The sequence below is a fragment of the Cibotium barometz genome, chromosome 49 (genome assembly GCF_041138505.1).
Source record: "Cibotium barometz isolate CiBa-2024 chromosome 49, ASM4113850v1, whole genome shotgun sequence".
NCBI lineage: Eukaryota > Viridiplantae > Streptophyta > Polypodiopsida > Cyatheales > Cibotiaceae > Cibotium > Cibotium barometz.
Genome location: NC_141094.1, coordinates 29,521,819 through 29,546,668, shown reverse-complemented (window position 1 = coordinate 29,546,668; position 24,850 = coordinate 29,521,819). Strand labels below are relative to the sequence as shown.

At 43.9% G+C, this 24,850-nt stretch overlaps 1 protein-coding gene across 3 annotated transcripts in view; it reads left to right on the top strand.

Annotated features, from left to right (window-relative positions):
• Window positions 1–24,413, top strand: part of LOC147610473 (uncharacterized) — a 74,967-nt gene extending 50,554 nt beyond the window's left edge. For all 3 annotated transcript variants that reach the window (XM_086786213.1, XM_086786215.1, XM_086786214.1), the window contains 2 exons: window positions 23,529–23,680; window positions 23,775–24,413. In XM_086786213.1, the coding sequence (XP_086642339.1) occupies window positions 23,529–23,680; window positions 23,775–24,293 (671 nt within the window). In that variant the 3' untranslated portion in view covers window positions 24,294–24,413. The remainder of the gene's footprint in view (window positions 1–23,528; window positions 23,681–23,774) is intronic.
• Window positions 24,414–24,850: the final 437 nt, after the last annotated feature.

The window sequence follows — 24,850 nt, the reverse complement described above, 5'->3', positions numbered from 1 at the left end:
GGAGGAGGAGGAGCTTTCACTATCCACCAAGAAATAGCGGGAGGCTCAGGCAAAGTTGTGGGATCGTGTCAATGCCCGTGTTCGTTCTTTCATCTTCCTTAATTGCACACCCCAAGTGATCAACCACATCAAACACATGACGTTGGCTCGAGGGATTTGGCAGCACTTGGCTTCTTTGTACAATCGGGTATCACCCATGAAGAGAATTTCCTCGGAAGTGCAGATGTGAGTGATGAATCCTGCAAAGTCTTCGACGATGCGAGAGCACATCAACAAACTCCAGGCTCTTCAACAGGAGGTTCTTCACGTTGGGAAGGAGATATCATTAGAGGATATGGCCATCACCTTGCTGTCTCATCTATCCCCTTAGTACTCAGCTTTCTATTCTTCTTTGATCACTAGTGGGAGGCTTAGCACCATTACATGGGAGGAGCTTGTGCCGATGGTTTTGGACCAAGAAGAGCGGTTTCCGAACCATCCACAAGGTGGAGGTTCTGAGGCTTTGACTGGCCAGCGGTCGAAATGCCGCAACAACAACAACAAGAGCAAAGGGAAGTCTTCACAAGCAAAGTCTTCTGAGAAGAAGCCCGGCTCAGAGCGTGGTGCTTTGAAGGTCGAGCTGTTACATACATTGAGCTCATGGTTGTCACGGTACGAAAATACGATACCGTACGATATGATACCGTACGGGAATTTTTGGTACGATATGAAATTTTCGGATACCATACGATAAAATACGGTTTTTATTTTTTACACTTACAACCTATGGAGCTTCAAGCTTGAATGTGAGGGAAGGTTGGGAGGGGAGGAGTCTACAGTGCTTGAGGAACCAGAACATGGATATGTGTCTCTCCCAGTTGGATCTCCCAATTGTCTCCAAAAAAGAACCTGGATGGGTAATGCAATACCAAAGGTCTCCCAGTGTAGCGTTTATGACTAAGGGACCGTCCTTGCACAAATACGAGCAGTGCATCTAGGGTGATAAGTTTAGGGACTCCTCTCTAGATCAAAATGGCCATGTCTAAATCTTCTCCCTCGTACATAACTTGAGAATCTAATTGTCTAGCCTACCTATACCAGGGATCTCCAAGTGACGTAGCAAGATTCTCTCATCCTACCAATCAAGTGTACACTACCAGTCTACCTCACGAGATTTTTTAGGTCTCTCAACAACCCCATATAGAATATTGAGTGGACACGAAAGTTACGAAGTATTGCGAGCATTTGGGATCTTTGTTAAGCAGGGTTTCTATATTTTTTTAAAGCATTTGGAATTTTTTTTTTCAAGGGAAAAAAAATGGGGAAAAAAACTCGTGCCGTACGAACCGTACGGTACGAACCCATTCGTACCGGTACGAGAAACAACTATGATTGAGCTTGATCGTGATAACGCACAGCAGGGCCTTCTTTATACCTTTATGTGGTGAGAATCTTTAGCATCACCTTTAGAGAGTAGAGAGAGAGAAGAGAATGAGAATGTAGAAGACGACACAGTATTGGGTCCCAATACCCACTGAAGGGCCTCCCCTTGGAAGCAGGAGTATTTGCTTATATTATTCTTTGGAGAAATGTTGTACAATGCTGAGTACAAGTGATATGAATGCCCAACGCAAGGACGAGGAAGACCGTACGTCGGCTGAGCATCCACCTAGTCTGTGGCTCTGCTGAAGACTCTTCTGGCCACTGATGCAAGTTCAAATAGTTGTAGGACTGCACATATGCTGGCTGAATGTGAAGAGGAGCTGCCTCATTGCGTGGAGTTGATAGGATGCTGAACTGCTATGCTGAATTCTGCTGAATACCTGAATGACTGAAGCGGGACTGAGGCCCACGCTTTTATATGATCTACCACTGCTGGTCGGCTGCTGCAAATGATGACCTGCAGAATATCTCTACGACTGCATTAATGAGGAGTTGGCTGCTGAAAATCCCTGCCGATTGGTTGTAAAAGCCCACGACTGATTTAAATGTTCAGTTGTCCTGCAGAAACACAGTCGACTGCTGCTATTCACAGTCGGCTGCATAACAAAGCTCATGATTGGCACATAGCTCAATCGGCTGCCATGTAGGACTGGTCGGGTACTGGCCGACTGGCCCCCTAAGACACATGGGCTGGCCGGCTGCATGCCAAAGGCATAGATGGCCTTTGCAAGGCTAGCCCAAGTGGGATGCCTTGGGGCTGGGCCCTTGTAACTATTTGTCCCTCCTAGCTCTATTTCACATGATGAAATCCATGCCCGGACACCAGACAGGTGGAAGAAGACATGGGGACAGGGTCCATAAGATTTGATTAAGAAAAAGCACCATTCTTGGTCAAAAAGCAAAAAAGTCAAACAGGGTTGGCCACAAGCCAAAGGCACCATTGGAAAGAGGAGACTGAGCCGGACCAAAAAGGTAAAAGGCGCTTTCTCAAAAAGCAACTCTAAAGCCAAAAAGCAAGGCCTTAAAGCTAGAAAAGCAAAGCATCAAAAGCCGAGTAATATTTAATTAATAAAAGTTAAAAGAGCAAAAGCAAAGGCAAAAAGAGAAAAGCAAAGCAAAGGCATGAAGGCTTTTTGGCAAAAAGCAAGGTCTCTTACAAGTATAAAAAGGATTGGACTTCTCTTGTAGTACCATGAACAAGATCATTGAAGATTGAAGGAGATTGTGGAGTGTGTGGGCATCATTATGATCATGGAGAGCTTCTTCTTCGCCATCAACACCTTCTCCAACTTGCTTTTCAGATGTACGTTTAGCCCTAGACTTGTATGGGCATATGCATGGGCGATAGAGACGCATGTACGGAGCTGTACAAACATGTACGGTCAGAAATTTCAAAAACCCTAAAATTGCTCCAAAAATCCTAAAAATTGCTTTTTGCCAAAAACCATTAAAAAAGGTTTTATATCAGTTTTCTTGCGAGAGAGAGCTTTTCCATGGTTTTCTTCATGGACAAGGCTATAGGAGTTGTGGAAATTACTCATGGGATGAGGAAGTGTTTCTTGGACTTGGACATATAGCTTGGACATGGAGAACTGGGGCATAGAGCTTGGACATGGAACATGAAGCTTGGACATAAACATGGAACTGCTAGCAGTCATCTCTTGTCTATATATTTACACCAGGGCCTCTGTTGTGGGTGTGCCCGCCCGATTTAGGTGTTTTCTCATTTTTCCTCACTTTCCATATTTTTTCCTAATTTTTTCATTTTTTCCCAGGTGTGGAGGGCTATCCGACTGCTTTGTTGCTCTTGCCTTTCCCCTGTGTGCTGGCCAATTGTAGGGAGCTGGCCGACTGGCACTGATCTGGTCGTGGGCAGTAGTACTTGCTGTCGGCTGTTTTTAGCAGTCCGACTGGCTGCCCTGGGGCCATATAAAATGGCCCCTTGCCCCCCACACTCTACACATTGTATTCCGGGATTTCTTGTGTATATAGTTGAGTTATACGCTTATCTCTCTCTCTCAGTTCTGCGTTTTTCTGTTGTGCAGTTGCTCTTGGAGTTTTCAGATCTTGTCATCATTTCCGCTGCATATTTTGACATGGTATCAGAGCTCTAGGCTCTAGGAAGATCTTGGGAACTGTGTGAGCAAGAGGGGGGCTATTTGTAGTGCTGATTGAAGGACTGTTTTGGGCCGTACGGGAAGAGGAGAAGCAAGCGAAAGGCGGGCCATGTTGCTGGACAACCACTTGCAGGTTTAGTTCTTCATTTTTTCCACTCACCCTCCCTTTTCAGTTACACCCCCGCAATGGCAGATTTACTTGAGATGGCAGAGAAGCACGTGAAGATCCCGACACTCCCCACGTTCCCGGTGGACCGTCAGTCGGACGGGAACAACTACGGCATATGGAAGGTAATGATGGAATCTATTTTGGAGTCTTATGACTTGGCTGATTTCATCATTGTTGGGGTTCCACGGCCGAAGTTAGAGGAAGGGGAGTTGGGATTGGTTCCACATCCAGGAGCTGAGAGGGGGTGTTAACAGTCATCTCCCGTTTGTATATTTACACCAAGGCCTCTGCTGTGGGTGTGCCCGCTTGATTTAGGTGTTTTCTCATTTCTCCCCACTTTCCATATTTTTTCCCATTTTTCCCATTTTTTCCTATATGTGGAGGGCTATCCGACTGCTCTGCTGCCCCCGCCTTTCCCCTGTGTGTTGCTGATTTGCAGGGAGCTGGCCGACTAGCACTCATCTGGTCGTGGGCAGTAGTACTTGTTGTTGGCTGTTTTTGACAGGCCGACTGGCTGCCCTGGGGCCATATAAAATGGCCCCTTGCTCCCCACACTCTACACATTGTATTCTGGGATTTCTTGTGTATATAGTTGAGCTATAAGCTTCTCTCTCTCTCTCTCTCTCTATATATATATATATATATATATATATATATATATATATATATATTTATCTCTTGGACACGTGGTTGACAGGCCATGCAGATGTACCATCAAGAACAAGGACATCGGTCAAAGAAAAGGCATTGAGATATTGCCAGATGAGCAGATGACACCACGGATATGGGGAAAGACCAGATGCACAAGCTCACCAAATGGGGCTAGTACCTTGAAACATATGGATGTACTTGATGTACAAGAAACATATGGATGTACCAGGGACATGGATGTGCTTGGAACACTTGCAGTCTGAAGTTGAGGACAACTGTGATGTAAGAGGGAGGGAATGTAACTATTTGGCCCTCCTAGCTCTATTTCACATGATGAAATCCATGCTCGGACACCAGCTAGGTGGAAGAAGACATGGGGACAGGGTCCGTAAGATTTGGTTAAGAAAAAGCACCATTCTTGGTCAAAAAGCAAGAAAAAGCAAAAAAGTCAAACAGGGTTGGCCGCAAGCCAAAGACACCATTGGAAAGAGGAGACTGAGCCGGACCAAAAAGCTAAAAGGCGCTTTCTCAAAAAGCAGCTCTAAAGCCAAAAAGCAAGGCCTTAAAGAGTAATATTTTATTAATAAAAGTAGAAAGAGCAAAAGCAAAGGCAAAAAGAGAAAAGCAAAGCAAAAGCATGAAGGCTTTTTGGCAAAAAGCAGGGTCTCTTACAAGTATAAAAAGGATTGGACTTCTCTTGTAGTACCATGAACAAGATCATTGAAGATTGAAGGAGATTGTGGAGTGTGTGGGTATCATTATGATCATGGAGAGCTTCTTCTTCGCTATCAACACCTTCTCCAACTTGCTTTTCAGATGTACGTTTAGCCCTAGACTTGTATGGGCATATGCATGGGCGATACGGACGCATGTACGGAGCTGTACGGACAGAAATTCCAAAAACCCTAAAATTGCTCCAAAAACCCTAAAAACTGTTTTTTGCCAAAAACCATTAAAACAGATTTTATATTAGTTTTCTTGCGAGAAAGAGCTTTTCCATGGTTTTCACTCATGGGATGAGCGAGTATTTCTTGGACTTGGACATATAGCTTAGACATGGAGAACTTGGGCACAGAGCTTGGACATGGAACATGAAGCTTGGACATAAACATGGAACTTGGACATAAAGGTTGGGCATGAAGCTTGGACATGAACATGGATCTTGGACTTGGACTTGGATTTGGATTTGGATTCATTGGTACTAGCCTGGTGAGAGATACTTGTGTGTCATCCCTGTGGTGTGCACGGCATCAGAGATCTTCTGCCTTGACATCGACATCGACATCGACATCGAGATCGACTTGGATATCCTACATCGGCATATTTGTTTGTTTGTATTCATTGATTGTATTAATCCTGGCCAGCATGCTCGTGGATTGTTCCAGAATAAATTTCTGAAAGGGTTGGGGGCCTTATCCCCGCTCAATGTGGCGTACTGTGCAAGATCCCCATTCGCTTTTCTCTCTCCCCTCTCTCTCTCTCTCTTTATATTTTTATCTCTTGGACATGTGGTTGAGTCTGTCACTGCTCCAAGTGGGTTAAGAAGACTTAACATCTGAACCTAGAACGGCTTATCCCAGGAGGCCAATGCTAGACAAGGAGTCTCTGACAAGGCCACCTTGAAGTTCTCTGAATGCCTCCAAAGCTTGTGGAGTCGTTTTGATCTGTTGCCTTCTAGTCTTGACACCCTTAAGCAGATCTGTAAGATCTGCGGAGAGGTCAGAGAACTTGTCGATGTGGGTGGAATATACTCGGCATATGCCCACAAACAACCGAATATCATAAGCTTTTTTGTAGTATCTCCCAATTGACTATCTCGGTCACTTTGGTCGGGTAAAGTCGGATGCTCTGGCACTTATAATTTATCCAAGGTAGTGAACCTTGAGGAGATAAAACTCCGACTTTTAGTCTCATTGACATAGAGCTCATTGCTTTCCAGCAATTTCAAAACCTTCTCCACATCAATGTTATGTTGCTCTACCGTGGCTGAAAACACAAGTATGTCGTCCAAAAATATGAACACACACTTGGCAATCGAGTCCTTGAATATCCGCATCATCATGCGGTTAAATGTGGCTGGGGCATTCGTCAAGCCAAAAGGCATGACCACAAATTTATAGTGGGTCCGTTCTGTATGGAAGACTGTCTTGGGGATACTTCCCTCAACAATCTAAACGTGGTGGTACCCACTTTTCAAATCTAATGCCGAGAACTCCTTGGTCCCATTTAGCCTCTCTAAAATGTAATCAATCCGAGGCATCAAGAACTTGCTTTTTATTGTTAGCTTATTGGGTGCGCGATAATCCACACACAATTGGGAAGAACCATCCTGTTTCTTGACAAACAGGATCGGGGCGGCAAATAGTGACACACTAGAGCGTATGAAGCCAGCCTACAACAGCTCTTGGAGTTGGCGGTTCAACTTCATTTCCATTGCCTTGGATAGGTGGTATGGACGCTTGCACGGGGGATCCGAGCTTGGGAGGAGGTCAATCTTGTGGTTCTTTAGTCTAGACAAGGGGGAGCTGGGGAGGGAGATTGTCCTGAAGAAATATCTTTTGGAACTTGTCATGGTGGAGAGCCTGGTACTTCTCGGAAGTAGTGGTCACTGTCTAGGCAGTCTAGATATAAATTACTACACATTGTGCGCCTTCCCGTATTTCTCGTTCAGCCTGCATGTGGCTTGTGAGAGGAAAGTTCGGGATTCCTGGCTCACACTCAATGATTACTAGGGCTTTGGACACATTGTGGGTAATCCGGAAAGTGTGTCTAACCCAATCGATGTCTGGCTAGAACTTGAGAAACCATTGAATTCTCAAAATAATGTCTGCTCCTATAAGAGGGACAATCATAAAATCTCGCACAAATTCAATGCACTGAATAACTAGTCTAGCACCTTGAGCTTCAAACTTGATGCTTGTCGTCATGCCTGGCTAAATTCCTCTACCTTCATGTCTATTGAAGTCAACAAGAACCGGGCTCACTTGGGCTCACTGAGCGGCCTGTTCTATGACCACATCGTGTGTGTTGCTGCTGTTGTCAAACAAGAAGACCACTCTCTGGACACCTATGTAGCCAAACGTCTTAAGCAATTTATTGCGCTCATACTCTTGGTCTTGTTGGAATTAGGATTAGGGTTGCAATAATGCACACACATAAGATAGAGAAGCTTGAGAGCACACAAACTCACTAGAATAGAATGAACAAATGTGTGCTAGATACAAAAGATAAGTACACACCCCAAAATGAGTAGATATTTGGGTGTACATACGCACGGGGAAAAAACCTTGTATTGAGGGAAAAAGTGCCCCGGCGGTCCTAAGTGTGTTCACACACACCACTACCATATAATGCTACAAATCCCCCTTGGAGTGATGACGTGAACGTGGACAGAGTATGGCCGATCAATCCTCACAAGGAAGAGCCTTTGTGAATAAATCTGCCATGTTGTCACTTACTTGTACCTTTCGGTCTTACAAATGCACCCGTCATTTTCAAGAGAGCGATGGATATGATTTTTAGACCTCACCGTAAGTTTGCAGGGGCTTTCTTTGATGATATTATCATCTTTTCAAAGAGTGAGGCAGAGTATAAGGAGCACCTCGCCATTGTGTTTGAAGAGATTAGGAAACACAAGCTTTTCATCAATGGAAAGAAGAGTGAATTTTTCTTGTCAGATATCCATTGTTTGGGACATGTTGTTTCGAAAGAGGGTGTATGCATGGATCGTGCCAAAATCCAAGCTATTAAGGACTGGCTCGAGCTTTAAAATGCACATCAAGTCAGGAGTTTCATTGGCCTACGTTCTTACTATCGTTGATTTATTCGACACTTTACTTTCTTGGCTTCTTCGTTACATGATTTAACGAAGAAGAAAGTTGTATTCCATTGGTTTGATTCAGAGAGAATGGCTTTCCAAAAGTTGAAGGATGCCATTATCTCAGGGCCTGTTCTTATCATTCTACATTTGCATAGACCCTTTGTGGTCGAGTGTGATGCATGTGGAGATTGTTTGGGGGCTGTTTTGAATCAAGAGGATCATGCAATGGCTTTTGAAAGCCGCCCTCTACAACATGCAGAATTGTACTTGCAGGTTTATGAGGAAGATTACTAGCCATCATTCATGCCCTACAAACATGGAAACATTACCTTTTGGGGGCTGAATTTATGGTTAAAACAGATCATCAGAGTTTATGCCACTTTCTGACGGAGCCTAAACTCTCAGAGAAGCATTTGAAGTGGGCAAATTTCTTGTCCATGTTTCATTGTCAGATTTTGCATACTCTTGGCAAGAAGAATTTGGTAGCTGATGCTTTGTCACAGAGGCCTCAAGTGCATGCAGTGACTACCGCTTACTATTAGGACTTGTTAGGGATGCGAGATATATATTCTTTGGGCACAGATTTTCAGTTTATTTGGATTGATTGGATGGGAGATATTGCTGTTTCATCTTATTCGGTACGAGGTATGATGCAAAACTGCATTGGATTTGATGGGAGATATTGCTGTTTCATCTTATTCGGTACGAGGTATGATGCAAAACTGCATTTGTGTGAGCCAAGATTTGCGTCAAAAGGTTATGGAAGAGTGTTATGCTCCCCCGTATGCAGGTCATAATGGCATTCTAGCTACTACACAGGCTTTGGAATGATATTTCTTTTGGCCAGCTTTGCGTAAGGATATCGAAACTTATGTTTGTGAGTGCTTGGTGTGTTAGAAAGCCAAATTTGATAGGCACAAAACACCTAGTTTGCTTCAATCTTTACCCATTCCACATGAACCATGGGAAAGCATTGCCATGGATTTTATTATGGATCTACCGAAATCTACACATGGTAATGATGCTATTTGGACTATCATTGATTGCTTTAGCAAACATGCACTTTTTATTCTTGTGAGGAAAACAATTAAGCCAAAACACATGGCAAAACTATTCTTGGCTCAGATTTTCAAACATCATGGCATGCCCAAATCTATTGTGGGGGATCCTCGAACCACTAGTTGATTTTGGTGGGCATTGTTTGATAACATGGTCATGAAGTGTGAGGCTTGGGATTCCTATCCGGCCTCACATGGTGCTGTTGGGGTGAGCTTGGGTGTCCCGAAAAGTTTGCATCTATATGGTAGCACCTTGAGGTGGAGTAATGTGGCCTAGCCCGACCTCTCCTACCTACGTTTAGATACATGTCAGCTTGTGGGCAGGAGATCCCTTGCCCACAAGCCGACATGTATCTAAACGTAGGTAGGAGAGGTCGGGCTAGGCCACATTACTCCACCTCAAGGTGCTCCCATATAGATGCAAGCTATTCGGGACACCCAAGCGCACCCCAAGAGTACCATGTGAGGCCGGATAGGAATCCCAATTCGGCAAGAACGGCACAACATACGTCTTGAGACAAGAATACGTGATACCCAGCAAGATCAGATGGATAACCTGAGGGGTCAAGGGCCAAGTTGGCAGGATTACCAAGATGATAAATTGAACCGGCTAGAAGGCATGTTGGCCTCGTTAGTCGAACAATTGCATAAAAAGGATAATAGCCGATCGTTGTCAGGCAATGTTTTGGGCACTGACAAGCACCAAATAACCTTCATGAAACTCATCATGACGCCGCTTAGTATTGGCATGTTGTACATATCTGATCTTGCTCTTTTCCAAGTTTTGCTTTGCCACACGCATCCTCTTTTGCCAATTCTGTAAAAAATCATCTGCACTTGCATCTTCGGTATGTACATTTCTTGTTGCCAGTGTTAAGGGCGTAATAAGCTCCTTACCGGTAGCCAATTCAAAGGGCGTGTAATTGGTAGTGCTGTGAATTGAGTAGTTGTAGTGGAATTCAAGAATTTCTAAATAGTTTGCCTAATCTTTTTGATCGGCGTGGACATAGCTGCGAATATAATCCTCAATTCCCTGATTGATTCTTTTAGTCTGTCCATGTGTCTGTGGATGATATGTTGATGTTATGCGCAACTAAGTATCAAGTAATTTGAATAATTCCCTCCACATATTAGTCATGAATCTGTAGTCTCTATTGGATAAATTGCCATAGGCAACTCGTGATACTTAGAGACTTGACTGAAATAAAGCTTTGCAGTTTGATATGCTGTGAGAGGTGGTTTGGATGGAATGAAGTGTGCCTGTTTTGAAAAGTAATCCACCACCACAAAAATAGAATTGTATCCATGCGATTCTGGGAGATCCACAATGAAGTCAATGCTTACGATGTTCACGGCCTGGACGGAACGAGCATGGTTTGCAATTAGTCTGCTGGCTTTACTCGTTGTGCCTTAACGAGTTGACAGGTGGGATAGGTGCGAACGTATTCAATTACATCCTCCTGTATGAAAAGAAGTGTCTTCGGAGTTGTTCGAGTGAGCGTTTTTTGACTCCCATGCCTGACTAGTTTACAGTCATGAGTTTCCCAAAGTAGCATGGCTTTCAGATCGTGGTCATCGCACACATACACTTTTTGGTGGGCATACAACAGTCCATCCTTGAAGTCGAACAAGCCTACTGTTGATGTACCATTTTACAAATCTGTTGCCATTCTGATGCCTGCTGCATCATGTTTTTGAGCGTCCCTGATTCTGTCCAAGAGTACACCAATTGTAACGCTGACTGCATTGAGTTGTGGTATGCGGCTCAAGGCGTGAGGCATCAAGTTCTGTTTCCCTGGCTCATGAATAATGTCAACATCAAACTCTACTATGAAATCCTGTTATCTGCCTTGCTTTGGTGACAATTTTGGTTGTGTCTGAAAATACTTTAATGATAGATTGTTTGTGAAAACTTTAGTGTGTTTATCTTGCACATAGTGACGCCACTTCTTGAGACAGTGAACCACAGCCTGCATTTCCTTTTCATGCGTGGTCCAACAACGTTCTACATCACTGAATTTTCGTGATTCATAGGCGACGGGGTGTCCGTCTTGTAATAATACTCCTCCTAGGGTCCCATCCGACACATCTGTATGTATCTCGAACTCCTTGTTGAACTCTGGGAGTTTAAGTACTGGTGTGCAGCACATTGCCACTTTCATTTTCTCAAAGGCACTGCTTTCTATATCAGCCCATCGGAAAGGTTTGATACCTTTCGTTATATCAGTAAGTGGTGCAATGATTTTACTGAAGTCCTTGACAAACTTGCGGCAGAATTGTGTGAATCCCACAAACTCGCGAACTTCCCACACAGTGCGGGGTGCACTCCACTTCACCACTGCCTCTATCTTCTTGGGGTCCACTTGCACCCCTTTCTGGTTGACAACAAAACCCAAGAATTCTACTTCCGTCACTGCAAACTCGCACTTCTCAGGTTTGGCATATAACTTATGCTGGCGTAACAAGTGCAACACCTTGCTTAAATGCTCCTTGTGTTCTTTCAGAGTTTTGCTATATATGAGTAAGTCGTCAATATATATGATCAGGAACTCATCTAGGTATTCCTTAAATATGTCGTTCAACATAGTACAAAAGGTGGCCAGGGCGTTAGTTAGCCCAAAAGGTAACACCAACCATTCGTAGCTCCCGTACCTTGTGCGGAATGCCATTTTCTCAATATCATCCTCTGCCATTCTAATCTGATGGTATCCGGATCGTAAGTCGATCCGACTGAAGTACTTTGTTCCTGCCAGTTGGTCCAATAGCTCTTCCATAACTGGAACGGGGTAGCGATTCTTAATGGTGATTTTGTTGAGGGCCCTATAATTAGTGCATAGCCTGGCTGATTCGTCCTTCTTTGTCATGAACAACACAGGTGCAGCATAAGGCAACTTGTTGGATCTAATCATTCCATTCTCGGCCACCAGTACACTTAGCTGTACCTTAAGCTCCTTGAGCTTCGTAGCATCCATTCTATATGGAGTCTTAGCCGGAGGGCTATGCCCCGGTGTGAGTTCAATTTTGTGGTCCACCGACCGTTTAGGTAGTAGCCATGGTGGCAACTTCTCAGGCAATACATCCAAATGAATTTGACAACCTTGCTTGGCTGCCCTTTTTGCTTGTTTGACACTACACCACTCTGGCGTCTTACCGCGACTTGCTGTCGCTTCCTAGGCTTTACTAGACCCCAATGTATGCATAAGAGTGTTCTTGATCTTGCTTCCATTGTTGGCATCCACTAGCTTACCTCCCACTTGAGGTCGAATGCATGGCACGTTGACTCCTGTCTCCAATATCATTGTATTCACGCCTTTTTCCATAAAGGCAGTGAGGTATCTGTCTATCCAAGTGAGTCCTACAATCACTTCAAAGGCATCCATGGGCACAACTATAAATCCAATCGGGCTTTCCATTCGCCCGTTTGCACCAATACATTATTGTTGGAATTAGGGTTGCAGGAAAGCACACAAAGCTTGGAGAGAAGAAGAAGTAAGAATGCACATAACACTAGTGTATTAGATTGTGTCAATGTACAAAGATAAGTTAGCCCTAGAATGATGGGTGTATATACAAGCCGGGGAAAAAAACCTCCTAAGGAGGGAAAAAGTACCCCGGCGGTCCTAAGTGTGTTCACACACATCACTGCCTATATATATGGCAACAAATCCCCCCTGGGAGTGATGGTGTGAACGAGAGCTGACACTCATGTATAGGGAAGTGCCATGCTCGAAGTAGATCAGTCCACAAAGGGGAGCAAGCCCAAAGCTTTGCGGAAAGCTTCAAACTTCTCACGAGGAAGCGCCTTTGTGAAAAGATCGGCGAGGTTGTCGTGTGTTGGCACATATGCCGAGCTGATCTCTCCTGCTGAGAGTCTCTCCCTGACATAGTGATAATGCACCTCAATGTGCTCTGTGCGAGCATGAAAACTGGGTTTCTCGCAACTGCCAATGCGCTTTGACTGTCAGTGTAGATAGAGGTGGCAGACTCCTATCCAACACCCAAGTCAGCCATAAGCCGTCTGAGCCACACACACTCAACCGTAGCTGTGAAAGCTGCCCTGTACTCAGCTTCACAACTAGAAGTGGCCACAGTAGGTTGCTTCTTGCTCAACCAAGATATGCATGAGCTACCGAGCATGAAACAAAAACCACTTGTGGACACTCTTGTGTCATAGCAACCAGCCCAATCTGAGTCCGAAAAAGCATGTAAATCTGGCGGCAACGATCCCCCCTTGGGATAAAACAACCCAAGATGTATGGTGCCACTGAAGTAGCGAAAGATGCGTTTAACTGCCTTTCAATGCTGAGACCCTGGGCTATGCATAAACCTGCTCACCTGTGAGACTGCAAACGGCCTCGTAATGCATACATAAATGAGGCAACCAATAGCTGTCTGATAGAGTGTGACATCAAAGTGATCTCCAGCATCATGAAGACTCAACTTCAAACCTGTCTCCATTGGAGTAGCAATAGGCTTGCTGTCTTCAAGGCCAAATCTCCGCAACAATGTCTCAATATACTTTGTCTGACACAAAGCAATACCTCCATCACACTGCTTAAATTGTATCCTCAAATAATGATGCAAATGTCCTAAATCTGACATCTCAAAAGAGGCATTCAAATCAGCCTTAAAATCAGCAATATGACTCTCATTTGGTCCTGTGAGCAGCATGTCATCGACATAGAGAGCAATGATTAGATGTACATCATCCACACGTTTAACATACAAAGTGCTTTCTGTTGGACTATTCTGAAAACCATGTGCAGTCAAATATGCATGTATCTTTTCATACTAAGCTCGTGGAGCTTGCTTTAAACCATACAAAGTCTTTTTCAACCTGCACACTTTGTTTTCCTGCCCTCTTTGAACAAAACCACGAGGCTGCGATACATACACCTCATGCAAATCTCCATTCAAGAACGCAGTCTTTATGTCCAACTGATGTACATTCCAACCATTATGAGCTACCAATGCACAAATGCTACGAATGGTAGTCATACGACAAGTGGGAGCAAAGGTCTCATCAAAATCAATGCTCTTTTCTTGAGCATAACCCTTTGCAACAAGTCTAGCCTTATAGCGATCAACACTGCCATCTGGCTTCGTTCCACTTACATCCAATGACCTTTTTACCAATAGGCAAATCACATAAAGACCATGTACCATTCTTCATTATAGCATCATATTCACTTTGCATTGTAGCCAACCAATTTTGTGATTTTTGTGCCTCATCAAATGAAAGAGATTCTTCCTCTTCACACATACTAGACACAGCCAAAGCATAACAATCTGATGCATAAGAGGCATGCTGAAAACCTGAACGAGTACGACTAGAAATAGGTGCATCAATTTTACTATCACGCAAGATTTGGACCAGCCATTTAGGCATACCTCTAGCCTGCTCATTTTCAGCCCTATCCTCATAAATTACATCCTGTAAATCTGCATCAGAAATAGGCTGATCTATGATGTCGTTTGAAATCTGCATAAGCTGAATATTTGTCTCATTAGGACTTACATTTGAATTCCCACCTGTAAACAGAGGCAACAACGTATCAAATACATCCCGTGAGCTCACACCTGTCTCTTTGGTACATGATAACAAAGGCTGCACAGCATCTTCCACAAAAACAACATCTCGACTAATCAAGATACGCTTTGACTGCGGATGATACAATCTGTAACCCTTGCTGTCAGCACTGTAACCAACAAAAATGTATTTGACAGCCTTATCATCCAATTTTCTACGTTGTTGCACAGGCACTAAAGCATAGGCTAAGCAACCAAAGACACGCAAGTGACCAATAGAAGGCTTCCTGCCATGCCAAGCTTCGTATGGAGTAACAGACTGCAAGGCCTTAGTGGGACACCTGTTGAGTACACATGCAGCACACATGACAGCCTCAAGCCAAAACGCATGTGGCAAAGCTTGGCTCTTGACCATACATCGTGCCATCTCGATAAGTGACCTGTTTTTCCTCTCAGTAATATCATTTTGCTGAGGGGTATATGGCACTGTACATTGGTGTTTTATCCCACGACTAGCCAGAAATGCATCAAACTCTTTAGACATGTACTCCCCCCCTCGATCAGAATGGAGGGTGCCCACAGTACAATTGGATACATTTTCAACCATAAGCAAAAACTGTTTGAAGCACAAAAACACTTTGGACTTTGCCTTCAGTGGATATACCCATGCATGCCTTGAGTAATCATCAATGAAAGTCACGAAGTACAAGTGTTTACCAAATGACGGAGTTTGCATAGGCCCACATACATCACTATGTACAAATTGCAATTTGCGAGTGGCCCGCACAAAACCATCCTTTGGAAACGCAGAATGCTGCATTTTGCCCAAAATACAGCCTTCACAAACATGTTTTAATGGTGTCTCAAGAGGGGGCAATCAAGCAACCATATCAAATTTCTGCGAACGCAGTAAACTAGCCAAGTTCAGATGACCAAAACGAGCATGCCATAGTTTTGCATCTGAAACTGCCTTTTTATCAGAAATTGCATTTGCTGAATCTTCCACACACTTGTCATAAGAATTGAGCCTATACAGCCCACGAAACAAGGTGCCAGATGCAATAATCGTATCACCAGAAGTCAAATCATGAATAGTACATCTGTTATCCACAAATTTGACTACAAGTCCAAGTCTAGCAAGCGCAGAGACAGACAATAGATTCTTCTTTATCCCTGGCACATACAAAGCATCTGAAAGTGTGAAAGCGCTGCCATTTGCAGCAATAAGCATAATTTTACCAACGCCCTTCTCACTGGGTAAGAAGCATTATTGGCACATGTGACAGTATTCCCATTAGAGACGGCCTCAAGACAAGTGAACATATCACGATGCGAGGTAATGTGCTTTGTAGCACCACTGTCAAAATACCATACATCAGAGTCAACAGAAACTGCCAAATATGCATCATGTACAGATGGGTCATACTGGCAATACACGCTAAACGTCCATTCTGTATCCTGCACAACATTTGCAGAATCTGCATTTGTAAAAGCATCCGCTATTGTAGAAGCATCCGCTTTGACATCTGCCTTACCACTTCTTCTCTGCTGGGCAGCAACAAATGCCTGATCAACTGCACGCTGCCTAGCCCTATTTTGCCTGGACTGCACTTCTTGCAAGAGTATAGGGACCTGCAACAAGCGCTCGTGAAAGCTCACCTCAATCGGAGAACGTGAGTCGGAGGGTGCTAGCGGCGTAGCCCTGGGAGAGCCGATGCCTGCTCTGATACCAATTGTTGGAATTAGGGTTGCAGGAAAGCACACAAAGCTTGGAGAAGAAGAAGCAAGAATGCACACAACACTAGTGTATTAGATTGTGTCAATGTACAAAGATAAGTTAGCCCTAGAATGATGGGCGTATATACAAGCCGGGGGAAAAAACCTCCTAAGGAGGGAAAAAGTGCCCCGGCGGTCCTAAGTGTGTTCACACACATCACTGCCTATATATATGGCAACAATTATATGTAATCCTTACGTTGTTGTCCTGCCCTTGTGCAAAAGACACAGAAAGCTTGTTGCAGTCTCACACCCTCACTCCCAACTTCTTAGCACAGTCTGGGGTGATGAAGTTATGGGTGGCTCATGTGTCCAACATAATGTTCTGTTCATGTTCATTTACCCTGGCCTTAAAGTATACATTCTGCACTGCTGATAGTTGCGCTGCCATGCACTATGGTATTGCTTGCACGGCCCTTATCCTCGGTGGGCTATCCCCCACCGAGATGAGGTTCTGCATCCTCAATTTCTGTGATCCTCATACGATCCATCCACTCGTAATTGTCATCTTGACCTTGGGCTTGAACAGTGGTAACCCGACTTTGGGTGGGTCAACGGGGACATTCACTGTCATAATGGTTGTCCGTGTAGTGGTTGCATGGCCATGTAGGGGGCAGGAGAGGGCGTCTTGTAGCATTGGAAAATCTCCCCATATTTGTTGATTAGGGCGTCCCTCTCCCTAGCACAAACTTTCTGTTGAATGAGTTACTTCCAGAGTTGCCGGTACCAGAGGTCCACTCGACCTTGACCCAATTGAACTCGTCCCGGAAGTTTCTCCCTGGGTTTCATTAGAGGTACTATCATTCCTGTTCTGAGGCTTGGAGCCATGCTCAGTTGCGCATGTCGTCAGCATATTATCCACATACACATGGACAGACTGAAAGAATCAATCAGGGAATTGAGGATTATATTCGCAGCTATGTCTGTGCTGATCAAAAAGATTAGGCAAACTATTTAGAAATTCTTGAATTCCACTACAACAACTCGGTTCACAGTGCTACTGGTTACACACCCTTTGAATTGGCTACCGGTAAGGAGATTATTATGCCCTTAGCATTGGCAACAGGAAATGTACATGCCGAAGATACAGATGGAGATGATTTTTTACAGAATTGGCAGAAGAGGATGCATGTGGCAAAGCAGAACTTGGAAAAGAGCAAGATCAGATATGTACAACATGCCAATACTAAGCGGCGTCATGATGAGTTTCGTGAGGGCAATTTGGTGCTTGTCAGTGCCCAAAACATTGCCCTGCCTGCAAATCTTATGCTAAGTTTAACCATTGGTTCTATGGTTCATACCGGGTGCTAAAATCGTTCAATGGCGTTACTTACAAGATAGAACTCCTAGCAAACATGCATATTCACAATGCCTTTCATATTAGTTTGCTTAAGCGGTTTTATCCGGATGCACGCTTTGGTCGCCTTATGCCTATGCTTCGGGATGGTGCTACCCCGCGGCTACTCCTTTCGAGCTAGAACTCATTTTGAAATCGCGGTTCAAATGTGGCACGTTGGAATTCTATGTTAAATGGAAACACCGTCCCATGAGGGATTGCACATGGGTGCCAGATAACAAAATGTTTCAACTAGCATGCCACCTGGTTCTTCAATTTTACAACATCCAGCCTGTTGGGGAAGATCTGGTGTAGGAGTAACTGCTTGAAAGGGACTTAAAGCTCTCTAAAACAGGGTGTATATGCGGCTTGGGATTCCTATCCGGCCTCACATGGTGCTCTTGGAGTGAGCTTGGGTGTCCCGAATAGTTTGCATCTATATGGGAGCACCTTGAGGTGGAGTAATGTGGCCTAGCCCGACCTCTCCTACCTACGTTTAGATACATGTCGGCTTGTGGTCAAGGGATCCCATGCCTCAGATACCCGTAAGTCTTCTCTCTCATCACATTTGTGATCCCCATTTGTAATCTCGTCGATTTTGTGGGTTAAAATCTCTCATTGGTTTGATACAGTTTTTCCTATTTTGGCAAGGCAGCTTGTTACGTTTTTGGTCATATCTCTCGCATACGATGTCCGTTTTCAGAGTTCTAGAATTTGAAACGACCGACTCGTCGTCCTCTTTGAGACGAGCTATAGGTCTTCATATGTAGCATTGAGCAAGTGTATTCTGTTTTCAGTTTTAGCCTGGATTTTTTGGTCCTGTGTGGGAACTCGGACCCAGAACGTGCCGTGAGATCACCGGCCCGTGATACGAAGCTGAATTTTTCATCAACTTATCATCCTCAAACGGGTGGTCAGAGTGAAATCACAAATTCAGCCGTGCTTGATTTGCTCAAGATGCTATGTATCTTAGGAGAAAACAGATCAGGAGAAATACTTACCCGTGGTTGAGTTTGCATACAACAATACTGTGCATTCTTCAATTAATAAGGCTCCGTTTGAGATAGTTTATGGCAAGGTGGTGTTACCACCTATTCTACGAACTAACGATGAAATCTTTGTAGCAGATGAGTATGTCAGAGATTTGGATACTGCGTTTGGACAGGTTCGGACAGCCGTAGAAAGATGTCAAACTCTGCAGAAAAAGACAGCTGACAAGCACATAAGAGGTAATTTTTAAGGAAGGTGATTGGGTGTTAAGTTCGAGAAAGCAGGACAAGCGGCTAGGTAAAGAAGGCCGATATCCTAAGCTTTCAAACATGTATTGTGGACCAGATTTTATAGAAGATAAATGGAGTGGCTTATAGATTGGTATTACCCGATCATTGGAAAATACATAATGCGTTTCATGTCAGCTTGTTGAGGCCTTATGTGACCTCTTGTGGAACCAATTTTGGAAGATCCACTAGAAGTGGATGAGCTTGAGGAGGTATTGTAACCTCAGCAGATAGTTTTTCACAACGAGCGTAAGCATGCGGGAGCCAAGCTTGTACTCAGGTATCTTGTGAAATTTAAAAACTATTCGGCTATGGACGCAAAATGGATGGACGAAGATTATTTTTAGGATTATCCGGAACTTCTGATGGCCTATCTAGAAGCTTTTTAGTTGTGGTTAACTGCGTAGAAGCCGGGGGGGATGTCACAAAATTCCTCATTGCTTCTCTTTTCTACTGTACATGTGTGGCATATGGAGCTTGACATGACAGTTCATGTATGGCATATGGAGCCTGACATGGTGTGTTCTCCCAAGACTAGCTATCTTGGTGTTCACCTCTATTTATGTTTTGGGAAGATTCCAAAAGGATTTGGATCCTTGAACACTTTATCTAATTGATACAACTGAGCAGATGGGTGTTTCTTTCAGTTTAGTTGCACTCATGTGTGTGCATGATCTTAATTTGATATTCGGATGACTTGTTTTGTTTGCGTGGACAATGCTTGAGATTACTGCCTTAGTTGTCCATGGGGCCGAGGACGCTTGAACACCCTGTGGATGTGCATGTGCACACTTGTCTTGGATTGACATGTGGTCTATATGTGTTTTAGAGGTGAACAAATCTGCAACATTATTCTGTGTAGGGTAGTAAGATAAACTGATCTCCTCTGCATGTAGCCTCTCTCTGACATAGTGATAATGAATCTCAATGTGCTTTGTACGTGCATGAAATACGGGATTTCATGCCACGGCCATAGCACTCTGGCTCTATCAGTGAGAATGGTGGTGGGTGTCTGCTGACATTTACAAAGATCAACCAATAATCTCCTCAACCATACTCAATCTACTGTAGCTGTGAAGACTGCCTTGTACTCAGTCTCGCAAGTAGATGTGGCAACAGTGGGTTGCTTTTTGCTCAACCAAGATATGCATGAACTGCCAAGAAAAAAACAATTCCCACTGGTGGATTGCCTGGTATCATAATCACCAGCCCAATCTGAATCACTGTATGCATAAAGCTGCAAGATGCCTCCCTGGGATAGAACAAACCAAGATCCAGGGTATCCTGCAAATAACAGAAAATGAGTTTGACTACTTGCCAATGCTTTGTGCGTGGATTGTGCATGAATTTGCTCAACAAAGACACCCCAAAAGATATGTTAGGCCTCGTGTTACACAAGTAAATGAGACATCTCACTGCGTGGCTGTAAATGCCGGCCTCACCAATATCATGCATAGTAAGCTGTACACCTGGTTCTACTGGAGTAGAAATTGCCTTACATTTATCCATGTGAAACCTTTTTAGCAAACTTTTTATGTACTTAGTTTGCTGCATAACAATGCCATCATCTCTATGCATAAACTGTATGTTGAGATAGTAGTGTAAAGGTCCCAAATCTGACATATTAAATTCAGCTTTCAAATCAGCCTTGAAATCTGAAATTTGTGCTTTGCTAGTCCCTGTTATGAGCATGTCATCTACATACAAGATGACTATGAGAATATCGAAACCGGTTTTCTTCACATACAATGTGCTTTCAGCCGGACTATTCACATAACTTTGGCTGGTTAAATGAGCATGTATTTTATCATACCAAGTTCTTGGAGCTTGCTTTAACCCATGCAATGCTTTGTGAAACCTGCATACTTTATGTTCCTCACCAGGAACTACAAAACTAATGGGTTGATTTACTTATACTCCCTTCTGTAAATCCCCATTTAAGAATACAGTTTTGATGTCCAATTGATGCACTTTCTATCCTTTATGTGTAGCCAATGCAATCACTGATCGGATTGTAGTCATTCTCGAAGTAGGAGCAAAAGTCTCCTCATAATCTATTCCCTTTTCTGAGAATAGCCTTTAGCCACAAGTCTAGCTTTGTACCTGTCAGTAGTACCATTAGACTTTCTTTTGACTTTGTACACGCAATTTGTTCTAATGACATTCTTGCCTTTCGGCAAGTCCACAAGATCCCAAGTATTGTTCTTCATGATAGAAGACATTTCATCCTGCATGGCTTGCACCTAGTGCTCATTCTTCTATGCTTCTTCATAAGAAGAAGGCTCTTTTGAATCAAAGAGACCACCCATGGCTAATGCAGACTCCCATGATGCATATTCAATGCATGGCTGGAACTAGCCCTTGTTCTACCTGTCTCAGTGGTGGAGCTGCAAGTTTGCTATCTTGCAAAGTTTTGAGCAACCATCTTGGCACTGACTTGGCTGTGTCTATGGCTGTTTGCTCTTCCCTGACAAGATCTTTAACTTCTTCCATAGAAGGGCGTTGAATTGCTGGCTGTTCCACATGTTCTACATGAGGATTTTCTTGTGTAGGGGCTGACTGATCTAAATCCCCCCTAATTGCAATGGGTAATAGCCCATCAAACATGTCCTGAATGCCTATATCATGACTTTTATACAAGCTGTACATGGACTGTACTGAATTTTCAGCAAATACCACATCTCTACTAACAAAAATCCGGTGTGTTGCCGGATTATAAAGACGGTATCCTTTGCTCTCATTGCTGTAGCCCACAAAAATGCATTTCATTGCTTTATCATCTAGCTTTGTTTGGAGTTATTCTGGCACATGTGCATATGCCAAACACCCAAATGTATGCATATAATCCACTTTTGGCTTTCGGCTATACCAAGCCTCAAATGGTGTTATGGTTTTCAAAGCTTTTGTTGGACACCTGTTCAATACGTGAACCATGGTAAAGGACCATCTCTATTTGCCTCCATCTAGGCGCAAAGATCTCTCTCTTCTCCCCATCGGGAAGGAGCATTTTGGTGTGACAATGGAGTGAGGATGTGATGGACGAGCTAGTGCACCCACATAGGGAAGTTGCAATTGCAGCTCTAAGGCAAGGCCCAATGACACATGCTTCGGCAAGGCTAAGGTAAGGTCTTGACTTGAACACCAACCGATGCTGAGCAACGGCTGGGTGACACCAATATTGAACAGGCAGTGGAAGCAACGAGGGTCTTGTCGATGCATAGATCAAAGGCGGCGGCAGTGGGCAGAAGGTTGATGTGGCTCTGATACCACTTCACCTCACCATGCATGTTCTCAATTCTCAACGCACGTTCCAAATTTTGTGAATGCACATTCGCAAGTCTATTGTGGCCCGAGACCACGTAGACAGACTTCCACCTTGTCATTGCATACATAAATGAGGCAACCAACAACTGTCTGTGATAGAGTGTGACATCAAAGTGATCTCCAGCATCATGAAGACTCAACTTCAAACCTGTCTCGATTGGAGTAGCAATAGGCTTGCAAAGGGTCAACAGATAGGGAGGACAGCTATCTCCTCTGGGACTGAAATTTTCCATGAGTTGTAGGCGAATATTAGGTAGCCATATGCTAGGTCAATTTAAATCTGTTTACCAAAGCTGCAAAATATCACTCAACATACAGTTTTGTTATTCAGCTTTGAACAATCCATAAGCCCTATAAATTAACTGCCTGTTTGTGTTATCTGGTGTGATAGGCATGTTAAAGGGGTCTAAGGCAACCCTTGAGAGGTGTTTGTGAAGGTACCCTTAGCAAGACCTTAGGGTTTCAAAGGTTCACAAAAAAAATAGAATAACTGTTGACTACCATCAGCAAGGTTTTTAATCAGTACAGCTGCAGGGTCTGTGTAGGCAAAGGGCTTATCATATAGCAGAGCTGCAACACCTCTGCGTTTGCGAGAAACCTCATCGACTTGGTAAACAATGGGTTCACTGTGTCTTCCACCATATCAAGGGCTGCACTGGAGAATGTGAGGGCCCACAAGTGTAACAGCCATCTCAGTTATCGTGCATGCTAAGGCATGCTGGTGCATACAATTTTTGGAGAAGTGATGGAAACTCAGTTTGATAGTATATCTATGAAGATTTGTTTGACATACCTTTATGCATGAACCTGCATTTGTCACCTACTCCTGGGCATTGATGATGTGAGTAGGGATATCATATTACTGAGTCTAAGCTATGCATGATTGAATTGATGATGTGAAGCTTTGTGAGTAGGTGGAGTTAAGATCTCACTTTGATTTTTGTGAAGTTTGGGAAATAGATTATCTGACCTTTCCATTGGTATATATATACTCTTATTGGTATATATATACTCTTACTGCATTTGCTTTGACTTTCGTCTGTTGACAGGGTCCACGGCAAAGCCAGAGGAGCTGTATCATATTGTGGAACACTTCGCTCTTGGTCAGCGACGGCTTGAGCTCTTTGGCGAAGATCATAATATTCGTGCTGGTTGGATCACTGTTGGTAAAAATCTGACGTCCTCAAATTTCAATGCTCAGGTAAACATCTTCAAAGTTTTACTTTTGTGAGCACATAAGAACTTCCCTAAAAGATGGCCTAGTTTGCTAGCTCATTACTCTGTTTTGTGTGCAGACGTATTCCAAGTTTGTCGGGGACACAGATGGAAAAGTGTGGCAGGGTGGCCGTGGGAACCCACCCATAGACGCACCTCATTTGGTAGGCACAACACCAGAAATTGAGGCACTTCGCCCTAAGTCTCCCCCTCCAAGAGCCCAGCAGCAGCAGCAATCTCAGGCTGCAAATTCTGCCTCACAGCCTTCAGCTGCCCTTTCTAACAGCAAAAAGGCACCGAACACTAATCAAGGATTGTCACCTCAGAATGTTCACGTCTCTAATGCAGGCCCAGGACAGGCTGCAACCTCTTCTTCTGTCATTGTCATTGCCACCACCTCTCCAGGCCAAGGGCAAGATCAAAGCCAGGGTACGGTTAAAGGCGGAAATACCGGGCAGACAAGGCGATCTCCATTGCATCTGGGAAAAGGGCTGGCAATTGCGGGATCTGAAGATGAGAAGACTTTGGGAATCGATGCTGTTCATGAAGCTACCCTAGATGAAGAGGTAATGAGGCCATCAAAGGATGTGGCTTCTTAGAGATCTGGAGCCTTGTGACTTAAGGTTGCAATGTTCTTGAAGAACTGCATTGAACTGCACATTCTGAGCAATTGCTGCAAGAAAACATTTTTGGCTATGAGTATTGCTTTTATGATTCAAGTTTCTTTTGAAGTGGTGGGGAGTTGTGGTGACTGTGTATGGTTTTTGTTTTGTTTTCCTTCCTGTTTTTCCTTTTTTGGGGGTGCGTGTGCGCGCAGGGGTTTGTTATGTAATGAATTGGTTTAAGTTTGTGTCTATGAGGTCAAGCCTCTTTGCTTATTTACTTTTTATTGCCGGCACTGTAGAACGCATGTGGAGTCTTTCTTGCAATGCTGTGGCAAGATAAGGTTAAAAACGAAAGTCGGTATAATATGTCCTAGACTGCGCGTGCATGCGTGCGTGCGTGTGTAGAGAGAGAGTTTTGGAACTTGCTTTGACATGGTTGCATCAAGGCACTACATTGCATTTGAACTGTGCCTTTCTATGATGTACTGTGCATTTCTATGATGAGGTCAAAGATTTACAAACCCTCCACTGGATACCCACCGGTTTTGATT